We start from the raw sequence: 23,143 nt of genomic DNA, 5'->3' as shown, positions 1-23,143 counted from the left end.
CATGTTCTTTGGGCATTTTCAGGTCACAGCATTTTTGTTTTAGCCAATGGAAAGCTGGTTACTAGGAGAGGCTAGAAATCAAACAAAAATACATTTTCAGGCACTGCCATTGAGGTCTAGACCAGGGGTCTCATACTGGCAGCCCTCTAGCTGTTGCAAAACTACAAGTCCCATGAGACATTGCAAGGCTGACCGTTACAAACATGACTCCCACAGGCAGAGGCATAATGGGACTTGTAGTTTCGCAACAGTTGGAGGGCAGCCAGTTTGAGACCCCTGGTCTAGAGCAGCGTTTCTCAACTCCAGTCCCCAAGGCGCCCCAACAGGACATGTTTTCAGGCCTTCCATTATTTTGCACAGCTGATTTGATCAGTTTCACTGCCTTAGTAATTACCACAGCCGTCTCATCGGAGGGAAATCCTGAAAACATGACCTGCTGGGGCACCTTTAGGACCGGTGTTGAGAAACACTGGCCTAGAGGGTGCAAAAGAATGCAACTCTGGCCAAAAAATACTTTGAGCTTCAATCAACAAGCTATAATCCACATTCAGGTGGGAAGGGCACAACTAAATATAATGGGTATTTTGATGTTGAGCGCTGAAGTACTTTGGGAAACAAAAATTTAAATCTATTAAACCTTGTCAAAAATCAAAACTGCTAAACAAACTGGATCCATTCAGACAACAAAATAAAAAACACACCGTTCCAAATTTAAATCTCATTAAAATGTTCCTTTTTAAAAGAACAAATTGTTGCATGCTCAAAATAACAGAAATGATGTCTAGCACACGTGAGAAAAATCGGACGAAAAATCCCACTTTTGAAGAGGCCATGCAATAATTTGATCATTAGTGCACAGCTTTCGAGAGCCGAACACGACAGTTCATCCAAAATTGCCCAAAGGGACAAAGAGAAAGTTCATCGTTGTGCAATTAGTATAGTATTTGTACAAAATATTGCGTTACCAAGACCACGCTTGCTTGGAAATACATCACTTCTGAAGTTTGATTCTGTCATACAAGAACGGTCATAACTTTAGTAACCTATTGCTTTTCGGTAGGAGACTAGCATGCAAAAAAAGGGACAATCATTAGTCTAATATTCTTATCATGTGTACTAGGCATAAGTAACAATTCACAACAAGCAACCACATCCCACTGCAGTGGACTCAACCAAGGCTGGTCGTTGAGGAGCACATGGCTAGCTCTCTAAGCAATCTGATGGATATGAAGTGCTGTAGTAGAGTATCTGTAGAGCAAACTAATACTAGCTATAGAACAACGCTATACTGTCTTGAACCCCCTTCCCCACCCCTTGAAAATCATGGAAGTGCTGGAAAAGCTGCATTTCAAAGTTTACAGGCAGGAGTATGAGCTGTGAAAATAACTCCCCCTGAATCTCATTGCTAGCTGTAAATGCTAATGCAGGATTCTGGAATGGGATTGTGAATAGTGCCTTTTCATTTAGGAAAGCAGACAGGAAATGATAATCGCTGAACTGCAAGGAGAGGGGGGGGGGGGAGGGGGGGAAAACACGCTGGCAAGTCAAAAGCCAACAGAAAAAAAGAAAGAAAAGAAGGCCATTAAAAATGTAGAAGTCCCCAGCATGAATAACATGTCCGCAATGCAGGAAGAGGAAGCCGGACCTTTTGCTATTTCTTTAAGCCCCTCAGCAATTTCCTCTAGTACAAGACTGGCCAGGACTCGGAGAAGTCTCCCTGCAACACCAAACACTGCTGAAAATAGTCTGAAAATCAAGGAAACAGAACATCTTATACCTGCCAACAACATTTTAGCTTGCTTGGCATTTTGAAAAGCAGCCTGAAGCTTTGGAGCACCAAATCCTCCTTTGAGAAACTTTGCCACCTTGTTGATTCCTTTGCTGCAGTCCGCAATCAGCTTTTCGCTTAGGGCAATCATCTTTCCAAAGCCCGATGGATTTCTTCAAAAGCAGGGCGAGAGACACCACCAGCGCCTGAGCACCGTTAGGAGCTCCTGGCTCAGGAACGTTGATCGGTGTGAGCCGTCAAAGCTGCAGCAGGTACTAGAAGAAGCCCGTCTATGACATGTCATCCACGCAGCATTTTCCACTAACTCTATTTTTACCTTCATGGAGTGGCAGGGAGCAAATCAGTTGGCCTCAGAGCTCAAGATGCCCTCCAATCCCCTGGCTCTTGTCTCCTGGTAACAGAGACCGGCCTGAACAGAGACAGTGGGGCCGACGGCATACCTTACATTTAGAGGCTTGCCAACATAGCTACACAGTGCAAGATGAAACCAGTTCACAGCTGCACCTTTTGGAGAGCTTCTCAGTAGAAAGAGATATTATAAAGCCAATACCTGGCACAGTCAAGTGGAAAAACTTAAAGCTTCTATATTTGTTTCAGACTCGCATACCTGAGCCATAGCACTAGTGCCGTCTGATGTATGGGGACATGTCAGAATAAATGTAGACGTGTGTGCAAGTACAAAGCACATTATCAGCCTAACAAATATTACAATTAAAAGGCATAGACCTGCACAGAGTACCCAACAAAGGTGGCTTTGTAGACCAGAGCTTCAGTTACCATGTATTAGAAGACTTGGACATCACCGAGCATGGGCTGTGCCATCGACACCGACAGACTGCATTCAGTTAGTGTCACTAGACCCACATCATGAAAAACTATCAAATAGTGTATTACATGCTGTTCATTCTCACTCAGTCACCATGAGATTCGTTTAATGTATTGTGTTCTCTATCTCCATTTTTTGTTCATGTCCCTAATTCAGCTAAGGATTTTGCAGCTGTGGTGGCAACTCTGCACATGCTCAGTTTTTAGCGAGAGTCTATGCCAGTGATGGAGAACCTTGGCACCCCATATGTTTTGGAACTACATTTCCCATGGTGCTCATGCACTCTGCAGTGTAGTGGAGCATCATGGGAAATGTAGTTCCAAAACATCTGGGGTGCCAGGGTTCGCCATCACTGGTCTATGCTGAGCATTTTCTCCCCATCACAGCTGAGCAGCCCATGTGACTATAGAGTCACACTTGTGGGTGTATACAGTATAAATGACAGCCCACTCCCTCCCTCCTCTTCCATGCCCATTGACAAGCTAAACACAATAGGAGGTGGGCTATTACATGTTGATTAATGGAAGCTTCACCTCCCTTTTAGTCTAAAGCTGGATACACATTATACAATTTTTGTTCTTCCATTTCCTTTACCTTCAACTATATAGTGCAAGTGCCTGCCTGATTGCATACCATTTGAAACTGTTAAGCTTTGACCTCATATTATATGGTTTTGGTAAAGCTAAAGGAAAGTTGTACAAGAAAATTGTATAACGTATAGCAAGCTTAAAAGGGATTGTAAAGCGATTGTTAATTTTTCAAGAAACATGTTAGGCCTCATGCACACTGGACATTAAAATAACATTATAAAAATGCCAATAGCTTTGCAGTGAGTTTTTGAACAGTTTTGCAACAGCGTTTTTTTTTTTCAATCGATTAAAAACATTGAAAAACGCTAGTGAACTGCTTTTGAGCATTTATCTGCGTTTGACGTTACAGCGTTTGTGTTTTTTTTTTTTTTTTTACAGCCAAAAACAGTTGATTGTATCCATGCACACATAGGCTGCTTAGGATAACATGATGGAGAGTCTGACTGTAGAAAAAAAAAACGTCTGAAGCCAAAAACAGCAGCTGTAAAAACATCCAGTGTGCACGAGGCCTTCTACTTACCTCCTCCGTGCAGTTGGTTTTGCACAGAGCAGCCCAGATCCTCCTCTTCTTGGGTCCCACGTCAGCTCTCTTGGCCCCTCCCTCCTGTTGAGTAGAAAGCTCTGTGTGTCCATTCAGACACGGAGCTGTGGTTTTGACCCTGCCCCCCCTCTCTCCCGATTGACAGCAGCAGGTGCAAATGGCGCCGCTGCTGTGTCTCAGCCAACCAGAATTGAGAGTTCTGGAAGGGCATTCGTGCACATCGTTAGAGGAAAATCAAGCTCAGGTAAGCATTAGGGGGGCTGCCGCACAGATTTTTTTTTTATATCTTAATGCATAGAATGCATTAAGATAAAAATACTTCTGCCTTTAGAATAATTTTAAGACACGGGGTGGAGGGGCATGAAATCTGCCCACACCATGTTATTTCCAAAAAAATAATAAAGATTGGATTTAAAATATATATTTGTATGACAATTTATAACAGTTTATTGATATTATTTATACTCCGTATTCCAAACAGTGTGCGTTTAGTATCACTTTAAGCATGGCAAATGCTTCGCTTTAGGCTCAATACAGTTCTCCCAACACATACTGGGCAACATTTTAGCTGCTTTGCTGTAGGAGCCCCAAGGCTGATGTCAGATGAGCAATGCTGCTAGCAACCCAATGCCAGTGCAAGGTCACCAAGAGGCTGCCTACCTTATGGTATTACTCCCATCGCTGGCGACTGAGATTCAGCAGTGTCCTGAGCCAGTAAGAGGGCGACTATAGAGATAAGCGGAAGGTACTATACCGCTGCAGAGTTGCCCCTCCGACATCAGCCTTAGGCTGTGTTCACACTCATGCGATCCGATTCCTGTCCAAATCCAATGTTGGCCCTGCAATCTGTGGACCAATCTGTTGGTGTCTCTAACATTGTATTGACCCCCGCAGCGGATTCGCAGAGGGCAGTGTGAACTGCCTGCGGGAGAGACGCGATGCGAGAACCGGCGCTGGAGTTGCACCCAAGCTAAATACAGACTATAAAATATGTGTTGCGGTTACTTTTCCTCTGAAGTTTCACCAATGCACACTCCTAAAAGTAATCTTATCTCATTTCTTAGCATAGAGGAAATCTCTGCAAGCACTGAAGCAGAGCTGTGGTTTTAAAAGATAACGTTAAAGTGCAACCCCCTCCAAATTTTTTTTATTATTAAAAATATAATTTTTTTTATGGACACCGCGCCGGTCCTGAGGAGCTGCAAGCAGGAGTTTTTAAGCAAGGCCGCAGCTTCAGCCTAGTCCTGGGCGTCCGGCCTCGTGGACTAGGCCTAAGCCGCGGCCTCGCCAAAAAACTCCTGCCTGCAGCACCTCAGGACTGGCGCGATGTCAGTGCCGGCCCTGGAGGGAAAAAATAAATAAAATCTAAATCTAAAAAAAAAAAAAAAATCGATTTGCTGAAATTTTTAATCGATTTCACCTCTCAACTCGATTCAAGATTTAAATGGATTTTTTCCCCAGCCCTATGCCGACAAACGAATTCTGCATAAATACAAGAGGCATGTGTGTTCTTGTGTATTTCTTCATTATCATCCATGCAGTCATTTAGCATAAAATGACTCCTGTATTTTGCCTCTGTGAAGGAGTCCCAGTAATGAAGATCGATCACAACGGCGCACTCTGGTGCTGGGTGACAGGCCTTGCCTCACCCAGCCATACCCTAGCCCAGTGATGGTGAACCTTGACACCCTAGATGTTTTGGAACTACATTTCCCATGATGCTCATGCACTCTGCAGTGTAGATGAGCATCATGGGAAATGTAGTTCCAAAACATCTGTGGTGCCAAGGTTCGTCATCACTGGCCTAGCCTCCCCCCAAACCCTTTTAGCACAGGTAGCAAAAGTACCACAATCTGTCCTGTAGCACTTAAAGAGGGAGTAAAGCCGCTAAAGTTTTTTCTTAACCTGCAAAGGAAAAGGCATAAAGAGCTAGTATGCACCGCATACTAGCTCATTATGAAATACTTACCTTAGAACGAGGCCCCAACATCTGGCCCGATCCATGCCGAGGGAGCTAACATGTTCCCTCAACGTGTCTTCTGGGTATCGCGGCTCCGGCCACTCACTCGTCACTCCCTGGAGATTTCGTTCAGGCAGGGTCCGGCATCTGCTGGACTTTCAGCCGCGAATCCCCTGTGCGCATGCACTGCTGCAGTCAGCGGCGCATTGCGAGGGTAATATCTCCTAAACCTGTATTTTTTTTACCTACAGGTAAGCCTTATTATAGGCTTACCTGTAGGTTAAAACTTATAAAAAATTACTATACAACCGCTTTAAAAGCAGCAAAGTTAATGGGGAGTTTGAGGGACCTGTGCGTTCGGAGCAGTAGAAGTACCTGAAACACAAAACCAGGTTTTCACATCTTTTAGCAAGGAAAAAAAAAGTGAGAATTTTAGTGGTTTACCTGCATTTCAGTATTAATAGGAGAAAAAAAAGCCAAAGCTTGTTTGGCTGTACTTCTTGTGGATCACAGGTGTGCAGATCAAGCTGTCGGCTGACGTCATAGTCAGGAAAGATCGCGATCATACGATGATGTTGAAGGATCTGTAAGAACATCTCCCCAATCAATGGCCAATCAAGATCTTGCTTGAACCCCGGGGGGGGGGGGGGGGGGCTCTGCTTCATCCTAATTTCACTTTCTGAAATTGTTGTACGACCGCCTATTCTGCCTGGGCAATACAAGCTGTCCTTATTTCTGGGTAGTACCTCTAATGCCAAGCAGTCAGAGAAGTACTGCTTTCCTAATCAGAACTCTGCTCTAAAGAGCAAATGCAGGTGAATGGTCTGCGAGGTTGTTGTACATCATGTTCGGCAGTTGAAGCCTTGGTAAATTTATAAATTATGAGCTGTCACCCACGTTTTATCCGCTATAGAATCTACTTCTTAGAAATGGGAGCTATAAATAAGAGAACAGATGGCTTTTGTTGGCTCCAATCAAAGCAGACACTTTCTGGAAGGAAGCCCCAAGGAATTAAATGCTGGACTTCGTTATGCTGCCCCCTACATGTGACCTCTGTATTAAGCAGCTCACCACACTTCAGATCAATAGCTAAAATAATGCCAAAAACAGAGATTGTTCCAATTTAGGTTTAAATCCCACAGAAGCATCTTATTCTTTAAGCAGATTTGTTGGAACAGTTAAAAGAACCACAGTTATAAAGACACAGCAGTTCTTTGACATCAAGGATTGGGAAGCCTAAAATACAGCTTGGGAAAGAAAAGTTAAGACACCTAAAGTATTTACAACACCAGAACGTTCCATTGCGGGTCACTTGTGGGGTGTGAATAATGCTAGATTTGGGTAGAGACCTGGGCAGGAGGGGGTGGAATTGTCCAAATAATGCCCCTCCCCCTCATCTAAAGTGCTTGCATAGCTAAGATACAGTAGTAAAGGCCTGTACACACAATGAGAATATTGCATGAAAAAAAAAAAAACATTTCGGAGCGATCGTCCGATAATCTATTCGTTAGTACACAGCGATCATGACAATTCATGCGAAAATATCGGGACAAGCACAAAAATGTATTCTCGTACGATGACAGAACAAGCCATTTTCATTTAATCAGCACAGTATTCAACTGTAATAAAATCAAGTGACCAAGACCGCGCATGCTGGGAAACATCACATCACTCCCAGTTGTATTCTCCCCTACGAGAATTTTTGTAACCCATTGGATTTCGATATTATACAGGATTTATATAGCGCCGACTGTTTGCGCAGCACTTTACATGAGGGCAGACATTACTATACAATTCAATACAGGAAGAATCAGAGGGTCTGGCTCGTTAGAGCTTACAATCTAGGAAATAAGAGACTAGCATGCGAAAAAAAAAAAAAGTATAATTCCAAATGGATGGACCTTGTTCCAACAGATCCCAATAGAAAGCACATTAAAAAAATATTTACTTAAATTATTACATTTCCATATTCTGTGTGAGACCAGATATAGAGAATGCAGGGTCCTGGGTTTAGTAACACTTTAATCAAACAAGCTGAATTTAGAAGCCAATTGGCTACCATGCACAGCTGCACCAGATTTGGCGCTCCCCGGTTTTAGTAACCCCACAGTGTGCAGGTCACCCAAATAGGGACTTTAGACAACATTTTCAGCATCTGAGCAACCCCAGTCTTGTAATAGAGCTGCTGTGCTTACACACGCTCTGCACAGATCAACGCGGCTCAACAAAGCCGTTAACGAGTCCTAAAACATCCAACCTTTGTACCGATACAGACCACAAAATAAAATAAAATTAATTGAAAATAGGGTTGATAAAATAAATAAATAAATCCACAAACTGGGCAATTGTAAATTTAAGAAGGACATCCAAATGGTGGGTTAATAATGATGTAGTAGCTGTAGGTCACCCTTGCAGGTTATCCACCTTGGCTGGCGATGGGTATAATGCAGGAATCTTCTTTATCTTTCATGGATATCAGTCCTATACTTCTATAGGCGATGACAAGAGGGTGTGCTTTGTGAAAGGGTAATGCTGCAGCACAGTACTGTAAGTGCACCCAGGGAGAAGGTGACCTGAGCTCTGGGTAGATAAGGAGCCCAATAAATAGATCTGGCCAACTGACAGGTCACATCAGGCTGTCAGGTTATTTTTACACTCTGCATCAGGTTCTTCTGCACTTAGTTTTGTCCATAATAAACTTGATTTAGTATAGTATTTATGATTGATTGAACTATGCAGGTGAACGACCCCCCCAAGCACGTGCCATAGAAGTCTACACTGCATGCTCTGTACAAGTCTTCCCGCGGGGTGGGCCTCAAGGCTCATTAGGAAACTTCTGTAGGATCATTAATAATTAAAATGACAAGTAATCCTAGCTAATAGCGGCTAAACTGTAGGAGGAATATTTATCCATGTCACTTTCTAGCATCATGTCCAGAGTGCTGTGCCCGGCACCACGGCTCCTCCACAGGACCTTAGGTGGAGCAAAGCATGAAATGTTCATTGCAGATCAAATAACACTTTTCTAATAAGATCTGCATTGCCACCGCGCCCTAGGGACTGCCCAATGCATGTCCATACAGATCAACCTGATCAAAGAAGAGGTGAACTACTGTACTCAGCATGGCGCTATGAACTATATTCTATAGCTGATGAAATACTGACTACTAACAATGAAAATTAGGTCCTGCTAGATCACTTCAGGCTGGCGCCTTTTGCTGGTAAAGCGCTGTAAAACATGAAATATAAGTGCCTATACTGTTTCAAATCCAATAATACATGGTCTCACCCTGCTCTGTACATGCTCAGTTGCTCTCTATTTTTCGGCACTGTGCCAAACATGCAGAGGGCGATCTGCTGACAGCCTAAAGATTTACTGCTGTTCAGGGGCTCTGAGCTTCAGCAAAATGGCAGCCTCCAGCAAGAAGAAACAGGAGCAATTTTGGAGGCAATTTGCAGCACAATAATTATGGTAGCACAATTAAAGCGGAGTTCTGCTTAAAAAACAAAAAAAAAAACAATTAAGTCAGCAGCTACAAATACTGCAGCTGCTGACTTAATAATCGGACACTTACCTGTCCCCGGGTCCAGAGATGTGGGGGGATCGAAGCCCCGCTCGTCTCCCCCACTGCTCGGCGGCGCCGGCGTTGTAGCTGTGGGCGCCCGGCTGTGGCTTCACAGCCAGGCACCCACTGCGCATGCACGAGCCACGACTGGCCGCACAATCATCTCGGACCTGTGAATTGCCCCAGATTATTGCCTAAAGGGAGGGGGGAGAGCTGAGCTTCCTTCCGGCTTCGAGGGTGTGCCAGAAGGAAGTGGGAGCTGGAACCCTCTGAAAAGGAGGGTATCTGCTGCCCCCCCCCCACAAAAATGACATGCCAAATGTTGCATGTCGGCGGGTCACCTTCTCTTAAAGCGGAAGTTCCATTTTTTGGGTGGAACTCCGCTTTAAGGTGGAATGTATGTTCCTTACTAAAGAACATTCGTTTCTATAAAGTTGTTATGGGTAAAGTTCTGCTTTACAGTAATGTGAAGGGATGATAAACTATGCAAAACACACAGATAACAATATAGATATGCTAATCACTTCTAGCATTTGGACTGTAGTTCTAACACCCTGACTATAGAACCATCTGCACAAGTATTTAAAGCATATGCCGCCTTGTTTCCCTCCCTAAAATGTTCTTCTATAGTAAAAAGCAGCCTTTTTTAAAAAAAAATATTATTTTAAATCGTGCCAGTTATTCTACAGTACAAGAGATTGGCGCTAGGCCCAAGCACTGTCACTGTAGCAGGTCACATGTTTCTAAATACCTGACCATGCGGGTATTCTCACCAGCTCCATGCAACGCAGAAAATTTACTATGTGCCCTCTTAAAAAACAAAACAAAAAAAACAACACACAACAAACCCCATTAAAAAGAGGAAGCAAACCCCGCGGGGGGAAAAAAGGTTTTCCCCTTCCCTGCAAAGTAAAGGCATAATGTGCTAGTATGCATCACATACTAGCACATGATGTGACATTTTCCTGCAAACAAAGCCTGCAACGTCCCCATTATGTTTGCCCCGGACTTGCGCATGCGTGCAGGAGCCGACAGTCATGGCACGGGTGGCCATTCCTTCAGAGCACATATGTCAATGACCTCATCGATGCAGTATACAGTAAATATCTCCTAAGGCCCCTTTCACACTGGGACGGGAGCGGCGTCAAAGCGGCGCTATTTTTAGCGCCGCTTTACCGTCGGTATGCGGTTTTACCCCCCTGCTAGCGGCTGAAAAAGGGTTAAAACTGTGCTTTGCCGGCGGTATAGCTGTGCTGCCCCATTGATTTCAATGGGTAGGAGTGGTGAATACACCGCTCCAAAAGATGCAGCTAGCAGGACTTTTTTTTTCACAGTCCTGCCAGCGCACCGCTCCAGTGTGAAAGCCCTCCGGCTTCCACACTGGAGTGAAAGGGGTGAGATTTTTTCAGGCACTACACAGGTGCCATTATTAGCGCTGTAGCACCTGAAAAATACCCCAGTGTGAAAGGGGCCTTAGCGGCACACGTTTAGGAGATATTTTCTATGGAGAAGCTGTCGAGTGCCAGTTTGTATATATATGTTATGGATTCAACCTTAACTAGGGCCACTCACTCTAGAATGCAGCTGCCGGTGTGTGGTAGGATGATAGCGGTGCCGATCCCAGTGCATCACATTTACTTTTTTTTTTATGCAAACTTTATTGAAATGTCACAAAGACATTTCAACTGCTGCCAGCTTTGCAGCATGAATAATTAAAAAAAAAAAAAGGGTCTGCATGCAATACTTTTTTTTCATCGCACACCAAGCCAACAGGTTGGTGAGAAGTGGCCAGACAGGAAAATAAAGGCCATTTTATATGGTCTTGCGGTGGCACCACCATACTTTGAGTGAACAAATCCTAAAACAGTAAAACACTGCAACTCCCAATGTGCTTTCAATGTCCTTTAGATGGAAAATAAAGCCATCAGTACAAACTGTCATCTGTCATCTTTGTCTGTCTATACAAGATAAGGCTTACAAAACGAGACGCTATCTTGTGTGTACAGCCGCCTCCTGCCACATGGAATAATGCACACCGCTTGGGGGACGTTATGTAAGTGGCACTAGAATTGTAAATGGAGGGGTGCCTGGGCTACTAGACTGCTAGGTCATAAACCAGTGGGGTGCTTGGAAAATTCACTCTGAAGAATGCTAAATATCGAGTTCTGAGCTTACTCACACCAAAGAGGATGGGAAACCATACTAGCCATTAGGAGGCTGCCAACATAACTAACAGCGACTTCATTTTCCACCAATCTGGAAATAAACTCGGCACATTTTTTATTACTATAGTACTGTCATCTCAAGCCCAGAACAACAAATTGAAACCACATTCTACTCTAGTGCTCTGGGAATCTTACAGTAATCCTGCCCTGCACCAGCAGAAGACAACATAGCACCCCTCTCCCGCTAACTCAAAAAACGGGTCCATAGTCACGGGCATTTGGTCAATGCTCTCTGACATTCGCATCTTGCCAACAGACTGACTTTTTTTATATCTTTAAGAAAAAAAAAAAAACTTCTTGCCAACTTAAACAGCAGTCTCCCCAGGCAATTGAATAATGAAACGCACATGTAGTTGCTTGCACGAATTTGACAGATGAGAACCTCTTAAACTCGGTTAAACTGTTGCACAATTCTTGCAATGGGGGAGGAGGAGCAGGAATGTTCTCTGCATTGTACACACTAAAAGTAGCACTGATATGCAAAGAGTAAACATAGGGAGGAACGATCATTTTGAAATGTGCTTTCTGCTAGAATACCAGACTGTCCTATCGCCTCTGTTGATGGATTTGCCAAACCCTCTCCATAAAGGTTAATCCTATAGTCTTAATGTTTTTGTGAGACAGTTGACAAATTGGATGGGGTCTTTATACACCCTTTGCCAGTCTCCTATACTGAAATCTATATTAACCTCAGTAACACAAAAAAGGTGGAACCTCCAGGTCGGAAGCCAAGCAACTCCGTTTTACTGGTTGAGATGCTTTCATAGCTATTGTACAAAAAAAAAAAAAAAAAAAAAAAGGTGGGGTTATGTTTTCTCTGCAGGGCGCTCTAAATCTACAATATCCCAAGCCAACAATAAAATAAGTTAATATTGCCATCACTGTGTACCAATTCCTTTGGTTTTGCAAAGGTATTCAACCAGCCAGCTTTTGGTGGGGCCCTTCTTTAGATGGTGCGCTGTCCCTTTAAGTGTGTTCGTAGAAGACTGAGGTTAAAGCCTAGCACATACAGGCTGAATGTCGGGTGGCACAATAGCAAAAGCAGGGGAGATTGATGTACTAACATCGGATAGTTAGTACACCGGCTCCCCCTGAGCCATCAGTTTTTTTTGCATTCGGCCATGCTGGGTTGAACGAAGGAAAAAAAAAAACTGCTAGTGTGTACTAGGCTTTAGCCTGCACCATCACAAAACAGACTGTTAGATTCTGGTTGGTTGCTACAAACACCTATATTTTCTTCCAGGGTTTATCACAAAAAATGACCATTGACCAAACCTTAGTGTATTATCGGGCTTAATGTCTTAAAATTGACAGGGTCTCCGAGGATTAGGCTAAATGTTTGACCATTGACCAAACCTGTTTTTTAGCCTCACACTTTTTTCGGGTGCAATGTGTTCTTGTGCGTTGCATTAAGGCAGCCCATTCAAATTAATGGCCTGGTAAAGCACCAAAACCTGGAACTGCAGGGCACTCAGCAAAAAACACACAATTGAAGTAGATAAAACTGGTAACATAAATTCTATACAAAAGAATTCCAAATTTTGCCCACTCTAGTTTCTCACAAACCTCTGAGGCTCTGTAGAGCCAGAGAGGGGTCACCCCAATGTCCTCAGTGACCGTCAGCATGTGTTGCCTGCCTGTTCATTACATTAGCCTTGGCTAATTTATTTGAGCGAAAAAGCCAAAAAGTTACATCTTTTTACCATATGCCAACCTCCATATGTAGACCATGCTGACCAGATTCTATGAAATATGTCCTGTATGTATTTTTAAAACCTGTCAAGAGGGCTGTGCCTGCACATTAGGAACTTGTTATGTAAAGGACTAAGAGGCCTAGCAAAAAAAAAAAAATTCATGTGCTCCTTATAGCATATCATCTTCTGCTTTTTACTTTAAGTTTGTCCGTGCAAACTTAGTTGGAGAAGCTGACTGGGTGCCATGAGTAACAGTTCCCCTTTCAGAGAAAAAAAAAACCAATCTAACTACCGGTCTGCCAGTCTGGAAGATGCAACATCTTTACACGTACTGTGGTATGGTGTGGTAGAGCAACGGTATGTTCTAAACTAGTGGTCTCCAAACTGTGGCCCTTCACTTGCCTTTATCTGGCCCTCTGGGGCACTAATACATCAACTGACACTAATGATGAAGCACTATTCTCATTGATATAAACAACGGGACAATATTCCTTCCATTAAAACCATTGATTGCTGGGGCATTTTCTACTTTTACTGGCCACAGTCTGGCCCCCATAAAGTCTGAAGGAGGGTAAATTGGCCCTTTGCTTAGAAAGTTTGGAGACCCCTGGTCTAAACTATAAAAGCATGTCTGCTCTTCTTTGCATGTACACCAGAAGACGAGAGTCTACTGCCCAAAGCATTCAGATCATGTTGGTCCTCTTTGTAAGAGTGAGGATGGAAAAAACTGACCTGAGCTGAAAGAGCATTGAAAAACTGCATGGCAACCAAGAGCACATTTGCGTGAAAAACAATAAAAAAAAGGAGGCCTCCAATGACAAAGATGCATACATATATGAGAAAATGTACTTACTATCCAATAATGGACAGAGGTAGAGAGGACTGAGCATTCATTGACAGTCTGCAACCCAAATGGACGCCCCTTAGGCAGATGGCCCTGGGGACAACATTCAAATGGGCTGCAATTTTCGTCAATAAGCCAAGGTTAGAAGAACAATAGAGATGTATACACAGCACAGAAACATGCATGCTTGGCTGACAACTCGGTCTAAACTTCTTCTAAAGAATGATGGCTCAACCAGTTCTTCTGATCATCATTACACATCTATAAGTACCTCAAAAAGGCAAATTGTCATGGGAGAAGCATGGAGTCACCCATAACCTTCCCTGAAAATGCTAGTATACTGGTTGTCGTGCTGCCCCAGAGGCACCAATACTTTGACTCATTGGCCTGGAAACAGTATTAAAGTGATTGTAAACGCTCTATGAGGAGGAGCCACATCACTGGATTGAGATTGGCCTCAGGTAAGTATAAAAATGGGGGCATTTAGAAGGTTTACCTTAATGCAGAGAATGTATTAAGGTAAATAAAAAAAAACATTCATTCAGTCTTTAGAACCACTTTCAGTTTAGAACTTTTGACTTTTCTTTAAGCAGATACTTTAAAGGTCACGGACATAAGGAATTGAAGGCAGAGGACCAGTAGAGAAGACGGGTAAAGGCAGATAAAGTGCATCTTCCCGAGATAAATGCAGCTCCTAAGTTTGATATGACATGACCACTGACCAGGCAGATGTATTGCCCATGGTGTACAGTAGACACTCCAGCTGGACATCCTAGAAAACAATCCAAACCAGACATGCTACAAACCTGCCCTACACTATCCAAAATGTTTATTTTTGTTCTACTTTAATATATTTGCTAGTGGCAAAACTGTTCACAGAGCACAAACCAACTTCTCTGAAAACCTCATTTTCATGTAAATTGTGTTGTGTGTCACCTTGGTCACCTGCATTCCTGTGAATGGCACTTTACAGAGACAATACACTGCTGCTATGATACAATCAAAAAGGGACCCGGCCTAACATTCACTGGACAGGGACCATTCACATTTATACACAAGTGAATCTGAATTCTACTGGAGACAGTTAAGCCAGGTACTCACACTGATATTATCGGACAAATGATCATCAAATTTTTCTGGAATGCTAATCTCATATGGAAAACGAAGGTTACGTTTCCGAAAACTCTCATACGACAGAAAAAAATAACCATTTGTATTTTCGGACGAACTGTATTAAAATGAACATTGTACGATCTGGTACTGTACGAGAGAAATTTTCATTCTTGTCCTATCAGATAATTTCATATGGCCTGTCCGGATTGGCTCTCGATAGCTGTGCACGAACTACCAGATTATTGCAAGATCACTTTGAAAGTATTTTTCGTACAAATTTCAAATCATATGTAGTAGGCTCTGGATTTCTTGATCATGGGAAAGATAAAAAAAAAAAAGTCACAAGAGACTCTGGCTGGGTTCACATTAGTGTGAATTGGACGTGGGCATCCATTTCGCAGGAGAGGAGATTGTGACCGGCTCTCTATGGAGCCGGTTCACACATCTCTATGGCGGCTGTGGAGTGGCTTGTACCGAAGTCCTGTGCATCTTTGGCTTTGTTTCAGGGCTACATTCAGGCAAAAATTTGGCCACAATTCCCCCCCCCCCCAAACAGACCATGTTGAGTAGTCTTGCAACTAGATTAGGAGGAACAAAGCAAAATTAGTCTGATCAAAGCTTGTGTACATAATGAACAAATAGGATTGCCCAATACACATTACTGAAAACTACACATAAAAGATTTATAAAATATTACACACTTACAGAGGAGACTTTACACAGAACTCATCACAAAAAAAAACGAGTCTTAAAGTGAGTCTTCCCTTTACGTAGATATGCCTACAAGGCCCGATCTGTATGCATAAAATGTACACCAAAAGATCACAAAACAAGAGTGGTAGACAATATGTAGGAGGTTACAAACTGAAAAGCCGTGCCTACCCTACAAGTGAGATTTCAACTGTTTGTTGCAAAGAGATTTAGCCATTTGATGACGGCTGTAATCTCTTGCAAAAAAACATTATATTCTTCTTCAGCTTAAAATATACAACAATAGTTTCACACCTTGCCCCATTTCCTCTTGTATGCCCACCCACTGTATTTTTATTGGTGTGTGACATCAATGTGTTTGAGGCCTTACAGCAAGCTGACAAACCACACAAAACACATTAAAGCGCAACACCAGCTGTATAACAACACTATACAATGAAAAGGTCATTTTTTAAAGTTTTAGAATATAAAATAACTTGTGTAACATTTCCAAGTTATGGTTCATGAAACCATGGGCTTATTTTTTCAAAATTATGCAATATCTATATATACATAATACATCCATATCAGTCTTGGGGCCTGTACACAGAACCATGCCCACATGATACCTGGCTCAAATGTGCTGTATTTGAGCAAAATGGCTCGGAGTCAGAACACACAGAAATAGGCTTCTCACTGTGGATCATAAATTAGATGCATTTTCCTGCAGACCAGGAGCCCAAAACCCTGGGCAACTGTAACAGGCAAGTTGCTCGTATTTCTATAGATCAGTGGTGGCCGGATGTGGCCCTCAGCTTGTTTGTATCTGACCCTTGGGACACGGTTTCATTCACTGGACACCAACGATGGGGCACAATTCCCCCCCAGTGGCACCAACGATGGGGCACAATTCCCCCCCAGTGGCACCAACGATGGGGCACAATTCCCCCCCAGTGGCACCAACGATGGGGCACAATTCCCCCCCAGTGGCACCAACGATGGGGCACAATCCCCCCCCAGCGGCACCAACGATGGGGCACAATCCCCCCCCCCAGCGGCACCTACCATGGGGCACAATCCCCCCCCCAGCGGCACCTACCATGGGGCACAATCCCCCCCCCCCCAGTGGCACCTACCATGGGGCACAATCCCCCCCCCCCCCAGTGGCACCTACCATGGGGCACAATCCCCCCCCCCCCAGTGGCACCTACCATGGGGCACAATCCCCCCCCCCAGTGGCACCTACCATGGGGCACAATCCCCCCCCCCAGTGGCACCTACCATGGGGCACAATCCCCCCCCCCCCAGTGGCACCTACCATGGGGCACAATCCCCCCCCCCCCAGTGGCACCTACCATGGGGCACAATCCCCCCCCCCAGTGGCACCTACCATGGGGCACAATCCCCCCCCCCAGTGGCACCTACCATGGGGCACAATCCCCCCCCCAGTGGCACCTACCATGGGGCACAATCCCCCCCCCAGTGGCACCTACCATGGGGCACAATGCCTCCCAGCGGCACCTACCATGGGGCACAATGCCTCCCAGCGGCACCTACCATGGGGCACAATGCCTCCCAGCGGCACCTACCATGGGGCACAATGCCTCCCAGCGGCACCTACCATGGGGCACAATGCCTCCCAGCGGCACCTACCATGGGGCACAATGCCTCCCAGCGGCACCTACCATGGGGCACAATGCCTCCCAGCGGCACCTACGATGGGGCTTGGTTTACTCCAACTGGTGCTGGGACATTTTCTACTCATGATGGCCAAAGTCCAGCTCCCCTCTAAAACCTGAAGGACAGTAAACTGGCCCTTTGTTTAGAAAAAGTTTGGAGACTCCTGCCATAGATGGTCCCTCTTATGGGATAACCCATAAAATGGGCCAAAGAGCAGAGAAGTGTGCCCGCACGCATTAAAACCTGTCAATTCTGCATGATCAAACTATTGGTGCTACAGGATCACTACAAGGTCATTATTTTCTTCTCATTTCAATAATAAAAAAAGTGTGCGTTAATCCATGCTAAAGATAAAGCTTTTACAGATTGGCACGTGGTATAAAGTAACAAATTAAGGCCAGGATCAAACCTCCTTGGATCGTTAATGGAAAATGTGAACCAGCTAGCTGGCATATGACACCTGATGCAAGACAGCAATTAACTTCACAATCAGTTTTATTGGCCACTCAACTAGTAAGGCAGGTTTTGTGAGAGGATATTTGACTGATGGATGCCGGCCAGCGGACTAAGAAGATCACAGCTCAAAGCTGCCAGGGTCATTAAGAGAAATGTAGCCAACATCAAGGAAAATCTAAACCAACCACAAAAATCTAAATGACCAGAGTTGGATCTGCAAGTAAAATGAACTTTAAAAAGGCCTATAGAACGTGGCTGGCTCAGAGATTTCTGGCACAAGCATTCAGTGGGTGCATTGGCTCTTCATGACCTTACAAATGGGAGCTGTAAATCAGGTCACAGCAGAATAAGACAAGAACTTTCTTTCTATGCTATAATACTATAGACATCTGGTCAGGGAATTCAGCAAAGGTTTAAAACCAAGAACACAATGTAGATAATGGAGGGGTTAATGTGGGTATAAGTGGCGGTGCACAAACTATAGATTATGCTGAATTTTGCAAAAAAAAAAATTGAACAAAGGGAGTCGGAACTTACACTTCAAAATCAACCTCGGTTGAGACTTTACAGTACTAAGCAGTTCACAAAACATAGGAAACCACTAGAAAATGTGCTACAACTGTGCAGGGAAGAAAAAAAAAAAAAAATTGAACAAGTGAAAAAAAAACAAAAAAATAAGATTTACCCCAACACAAAAGGCTTAATAGAAAAATTAAATTGAAAGAGGACCCAGTTGAAAACTGCAAGGTTGGTGTTATGTAAATCTAAAAGCGATCTCCTCGTTATCCGATGTTAGTAAAGAGCTCTCCTCGTTATCCGATGTTAGTAAAGAGCTCTCCTCGTTATCCGATGTTAGTAAAACGCTCTCCTCGTTATCCGATGTTAGTAAAGAGCTCTCCTCGTTATCCGATGTTAGTAAAACGCTCTCCTCGTTATCCGATGTTAGTAAAGTGCTCTCCTCGTTATCCGATGTTAGTAAAGCGCTCTCCTCGTTATCCGATGTTAGTAAAGCGCTCTCCTCGTTATCGGATGTTAGTAAAGAGCTCTCCTCGTTATCCGATGTTAGTAAAGCGCTCTCCTCGTTATCCGATGTTAGTAAAGCGCTCTCCTCGTTATCCGATGTTAGTAAAGAGCTCTCCTCGTTATCCGATGTTAGTAAAGAGCTCTCCTCGTTATCCGATGTTAGTAAAGAGCTCTCCTCGTTATCCGATGTTAGTAAAGAGCTCTCCTCGTTATCCGATGTTAGTAAATCGCTCTCCCTGGTAGTGTAGGGACCCCACACCAGAACACATCTGTCCGCACTCACTGACCGGTGCTGATCTGATGCCCCTGTGCCGATTGGCTGGCTTCTATTGGACAGGCTGGTGAACATGGGTCGGTTTCTGTTGACCTGCCGGTATCGGCAGATATTCGGCCCGTGTGTACCAGGTTTTATCTGCTGCATAATCACACACTCTCACACACACACACACACACACACACACACACACACACGAAAATACACAGCCCAGGAAAATTCATCATGGCCAACCGATTCCTCAGTCACCCTGAGGGGAATTCAAATACTAGTAGAATGTAAAATTACTTTTGGTTACTATGTAAACCATTTTCTTAATTGTACTGGTAATAAGTTGCTGCAACATGTTGCACAAAGCAGGTAATCAATACATTAAAAAGTGTCAGCTTTTGGGCAAGACAGGCAACATATTTGACAAGCAGAAGCATGCCTGAACATGCCATAATGGAGGAGGGGGGTTATATTTATGTAAACTGAAAAGAGAACACTCCTCTCACTTATCTGGAACTAGAAATTCTGGTGTGGTCTCTCTAGGAAGAGAGACAAGCATTCTCTTGATTACAGTTCAAGAGATGGAATGAATGTCTCAGAGACCACATGAGAACCAAATGTTCTGGTTATCTGGGCTGACAGCATTCTCAGCGGATGAAGAAAATTATTTCACTGGCAAAACTTACACCTACTGTATATTATAAACCTGTTAGAGACATCCATATACAAATCAGCCCAGTGTCTGATTTAGGCCCCATTCACACCTGAGCGTTTTGTAGCTTGAAGCCTGAAGCTACAAAACGTGGAAGGGAAAAAATCTATTATTCTCAATGGAGATGGTTCACATCTCCACTCCATGTCCCCTGAAGCTCAAACAAGTTCTGGACCCTTTTTTGTCACTCAAATCGGGCAGATTTGGGCGTTTTTCTTCTTTTTACATGGGTGACCTTTTGCCCTGCACAAAATCGTGGCAAAAAACGCTGCAGAATCACGCGATTTTCTGCCTGAAAACGCTACGTTCAGGTGTGAATAGGGCCTTATTGTAAATAGGGCCTTATAAAGCTGGGACAGTCACACCTATTGTGGTCCTGTGCGGCCTACACGTAGCAGTGACAAAACTAGTCACATAATGATCACAAGACCCCTTGCAAAGCTAAAACTGGTCCTCATGATAAAAAGCGTGAAAAAAATATATATATATTATATATATAAAAAGATGTGCAACACTTGTATACTAATTATGTTTTTCAAGCTGCCCCAGATATATGAAGCATATTGGTTTCTGTTGGCATATTAAAATGATGAAACCAAAATGTTTAAGTGGCAGCCACCATGGACTCCACTACAACTTCATCACTCTGTGAAGCCAGGAACTTTGTGTGATTTTTCCACAGCTCCGAACCCATCTTTGGGCCTTAGGTGGCATTACCCACTGCTCACAGGGTTATCTCAGTCTAACATGACTCTGCCCAAGGACCAATCTAAATTGTGGCATGTTGCAGCTGTAGAGCCAGACAAGAGTAGGCTTCTGCTCCATTTAGCGCACAGGACTGCATAAGAATTTAACAAAGGCGTTCTCTGTATGTGCACAACTAAATACAGCAATGAATCCACATCTTATTTTACAGCGCACAACTACGCGGGGCTTTGAGGATTAAACCGCCAGTCATGCAGAAATTCTAGAAGACTATATGCCTCTAGTCATTTTTTTTTAATCCAACATATAATTTGTGTATTAAATTGCACCTGTCACCCTGACAGTGGAGGCAGCCATTTTGCAGTCTGATCCAGTACTGGAGACAATGCTACAGACAAGGACAGGCAGGGGGAAAAAAAAATAAGAGCTGCATGAATAGAATTGGGTTTCTGCCAAGTCTTCAAATGGCCTGTACGTATATAAAACAAGGGCATCAATGAGTAATGGAGATAACCGTACAGAATACGTGCTCTAAAAACCTACTGACTGGAATTCACCAGATGGAAGCGGACTATTTCAAATTACAGGCCGAATAATATTTGGGGCTAGCAATACATTAACAATATGAAACCTGCAAGGTGCGTATAAAAGGTATATAAACATGTAATACTTCATATTCCCATCGCACACGTTCCTGGTATAAGATCTCAAGATTTCAGCTCTGCAGCAACAACCAGCTGGATACTGGTTCAAGTCACAATGTAGATATTTGCCAGCACACCTAGGATTGGCACAAAGTGACGAAGGGGTCCTGCGTGACCTCGAAACGTTGTACTCATGCAATAAACTACCTGCTTGGACACCACTTTGTGCCGATTCTTGGTGTGCTGGCAATCATCTACGTAGGTATAAAAACTCGGTGACCAGCATAGCCCTCTGTTCACTCAAGGGCTCAAAGTGCCTTCCAAGGCAAAAGCCAAGACCTCAATGGGCATAGTATGGAACATACAATGAACACCAGAGTTTCCTCCAAGTCCATTTACCTGTTGATCCTGCCAGTTCCTTGTAATGCATATAATATCTGGTGGAGTGACGGCAACACTTTCTGATCAGCACAGCATTTCCCTATACGTTGTTTGCCCTCTGCCACACCTCTGGCTAATGGCAATATTCTGATGTGGCATGGCACTTCTTCCGATTCAAATAGGACGACATGCAGGGGGAACCTCCAACACTGCCAAGTGTAGACCAGTCCCACAGCTCCTCCCTCCCTTTGGCTTTTAGGAGTGGCGGAGGGCTACAAGTCACTTCCGGCTATGACGTCAGTCCCCAAATATCAGCTGCAGAGGAACGGGGGGGGGGGGGGAGGGGGGGGGGGTACTATACAGCATACACAGACAAAAAATATCTTTTTTTTACAATTTATTCCAAAAAACAAATAGATCCATGATGGAGGTCTCATTCAGCCATTTGGGATACATAGTCTTGTCTAATACTTGAAGAGGTTGCAACTCGCTGTGCCACAGAAATGTTCAGCATTGACCCAGCAGACTCCTCCTGAACGTTTCTTCATTGCAAGCTCTCTTCATAATAAAAATCTTCTACTCCAACAAATCCAAACTCGAGTCTACAGCCTGGAATCGCACCTAACCATCAAGGTAATCTTGTTAAACTACCGTTCCCACTATACACCTTTAGAAACAAGATTAAAGGACAGCGAGAAAATGATAGATTTAACTTCAGAAGGCTGAATCTGCCTAGTCATGACGGGACGCCTTACCGTTCTATTAAACCAACTGCAGACAATCTGGAAAAAGACTATAATTGGATTTTCTGTCACCTTTCCGCAATCTACATTGAAGAGGCGGACAGTTCAACTTGTTTAACCTTTTATCCTTACATGGCGACTGGATAAGACAGGAATAGGGAGAATAGAGAAAAATAGGATCTAGACCAGGGATATGCAATTAGCAGACCTCCAGCTGTTGCAGAACTTCAAGTCCCATGAGGCATAGCAAGACTGACAGCCACAGGCATGACAGAGGCACCATGGGATTTTTGCAACAGCTGGAGGTCCGCTAATTGCATAGCCTTGATCTAGACCAGTGATGGCGAACCTTGGCACCCTAGATGTTTTGGAACTACATTTCCCATGATGCTCTAGCACTCTGCAGTGTAGTGGAGCATCATGGGAAATGTAGTTCCAAAACATCTGGGGTGCCAAGGTTCGCCATCACTGATCTAGACCAACGTTTCTCAATTCCAGTGCCCAACAGGTAACGTTTTCAGGATTTCCCTCAGATGAAATGGCTGTTGTAATTACTAAAGGCAGTAAAACTGCTCAAATCCACTGTGCAAAATAACGGAGAGCCTGAAAACATGACCTGTTGGTGCACCTTGAGGACCGGAATTGAGAAAAACTGACCTACAGAAATCTAAAGCATAAATTTGGTAAGAAAACGTC

The 23,143-nt window shown here is 43.8% G+C and overlaps 1 protein-coding gene across 2 annotated transcripts in view; it reads right to left on the bottom strand.

Moving 5' to 3' along the window:
- The window catches only part of PIK3R1 (phosphoinositide-3-kinase regulatory subunit 1), a 91,874-nt gene that overhangs the window by 42,756 nt on the left and 25,975 nt on the right, over positions 1-23,143 (bottom strand). Inside the window, exon 1 of one of the 2 annotated variants that reach the window (XM_077462663.1) lies at positions 1,778-2,012. The exons of the other annotated variant lie outside the window; for it this stretch is intronic. Within the exon in view, the coding sequence (XP_077318789.1) occupies positions 1,778-1,919 (142 nt within the window). The 5' untranslated portion in view covers positions 1,920-2,012. Of the gene's footprint in view, positions 1-1,777; positions 2,013-23,143 lie in introns of those variants that run through there. 2 annotated transcript variants of the gene reach the window in all.

Source organism: Lithobates pipiens, unplaced genomic scaffold, assembly GCF_037356315.1.
Source record: "Lithobates pipiens isolate NorthernLeopardFrog02 unplaced genomic scaffold, aLitPip1_a1.2 Scaffold_3, whole genome shotgun sequence".
Taxonomy (NCBI): domain Eukaryota; kingdom Metazoa; phylum Chordata; class Amphibia; order Anura; family Ranidae; genus Lithobates; species Lithobates pipiens.
Note: the sequence above shows the minus strand (reverse complement) of the source record. Positions and strands in the feature narration are given on the sequence as shown.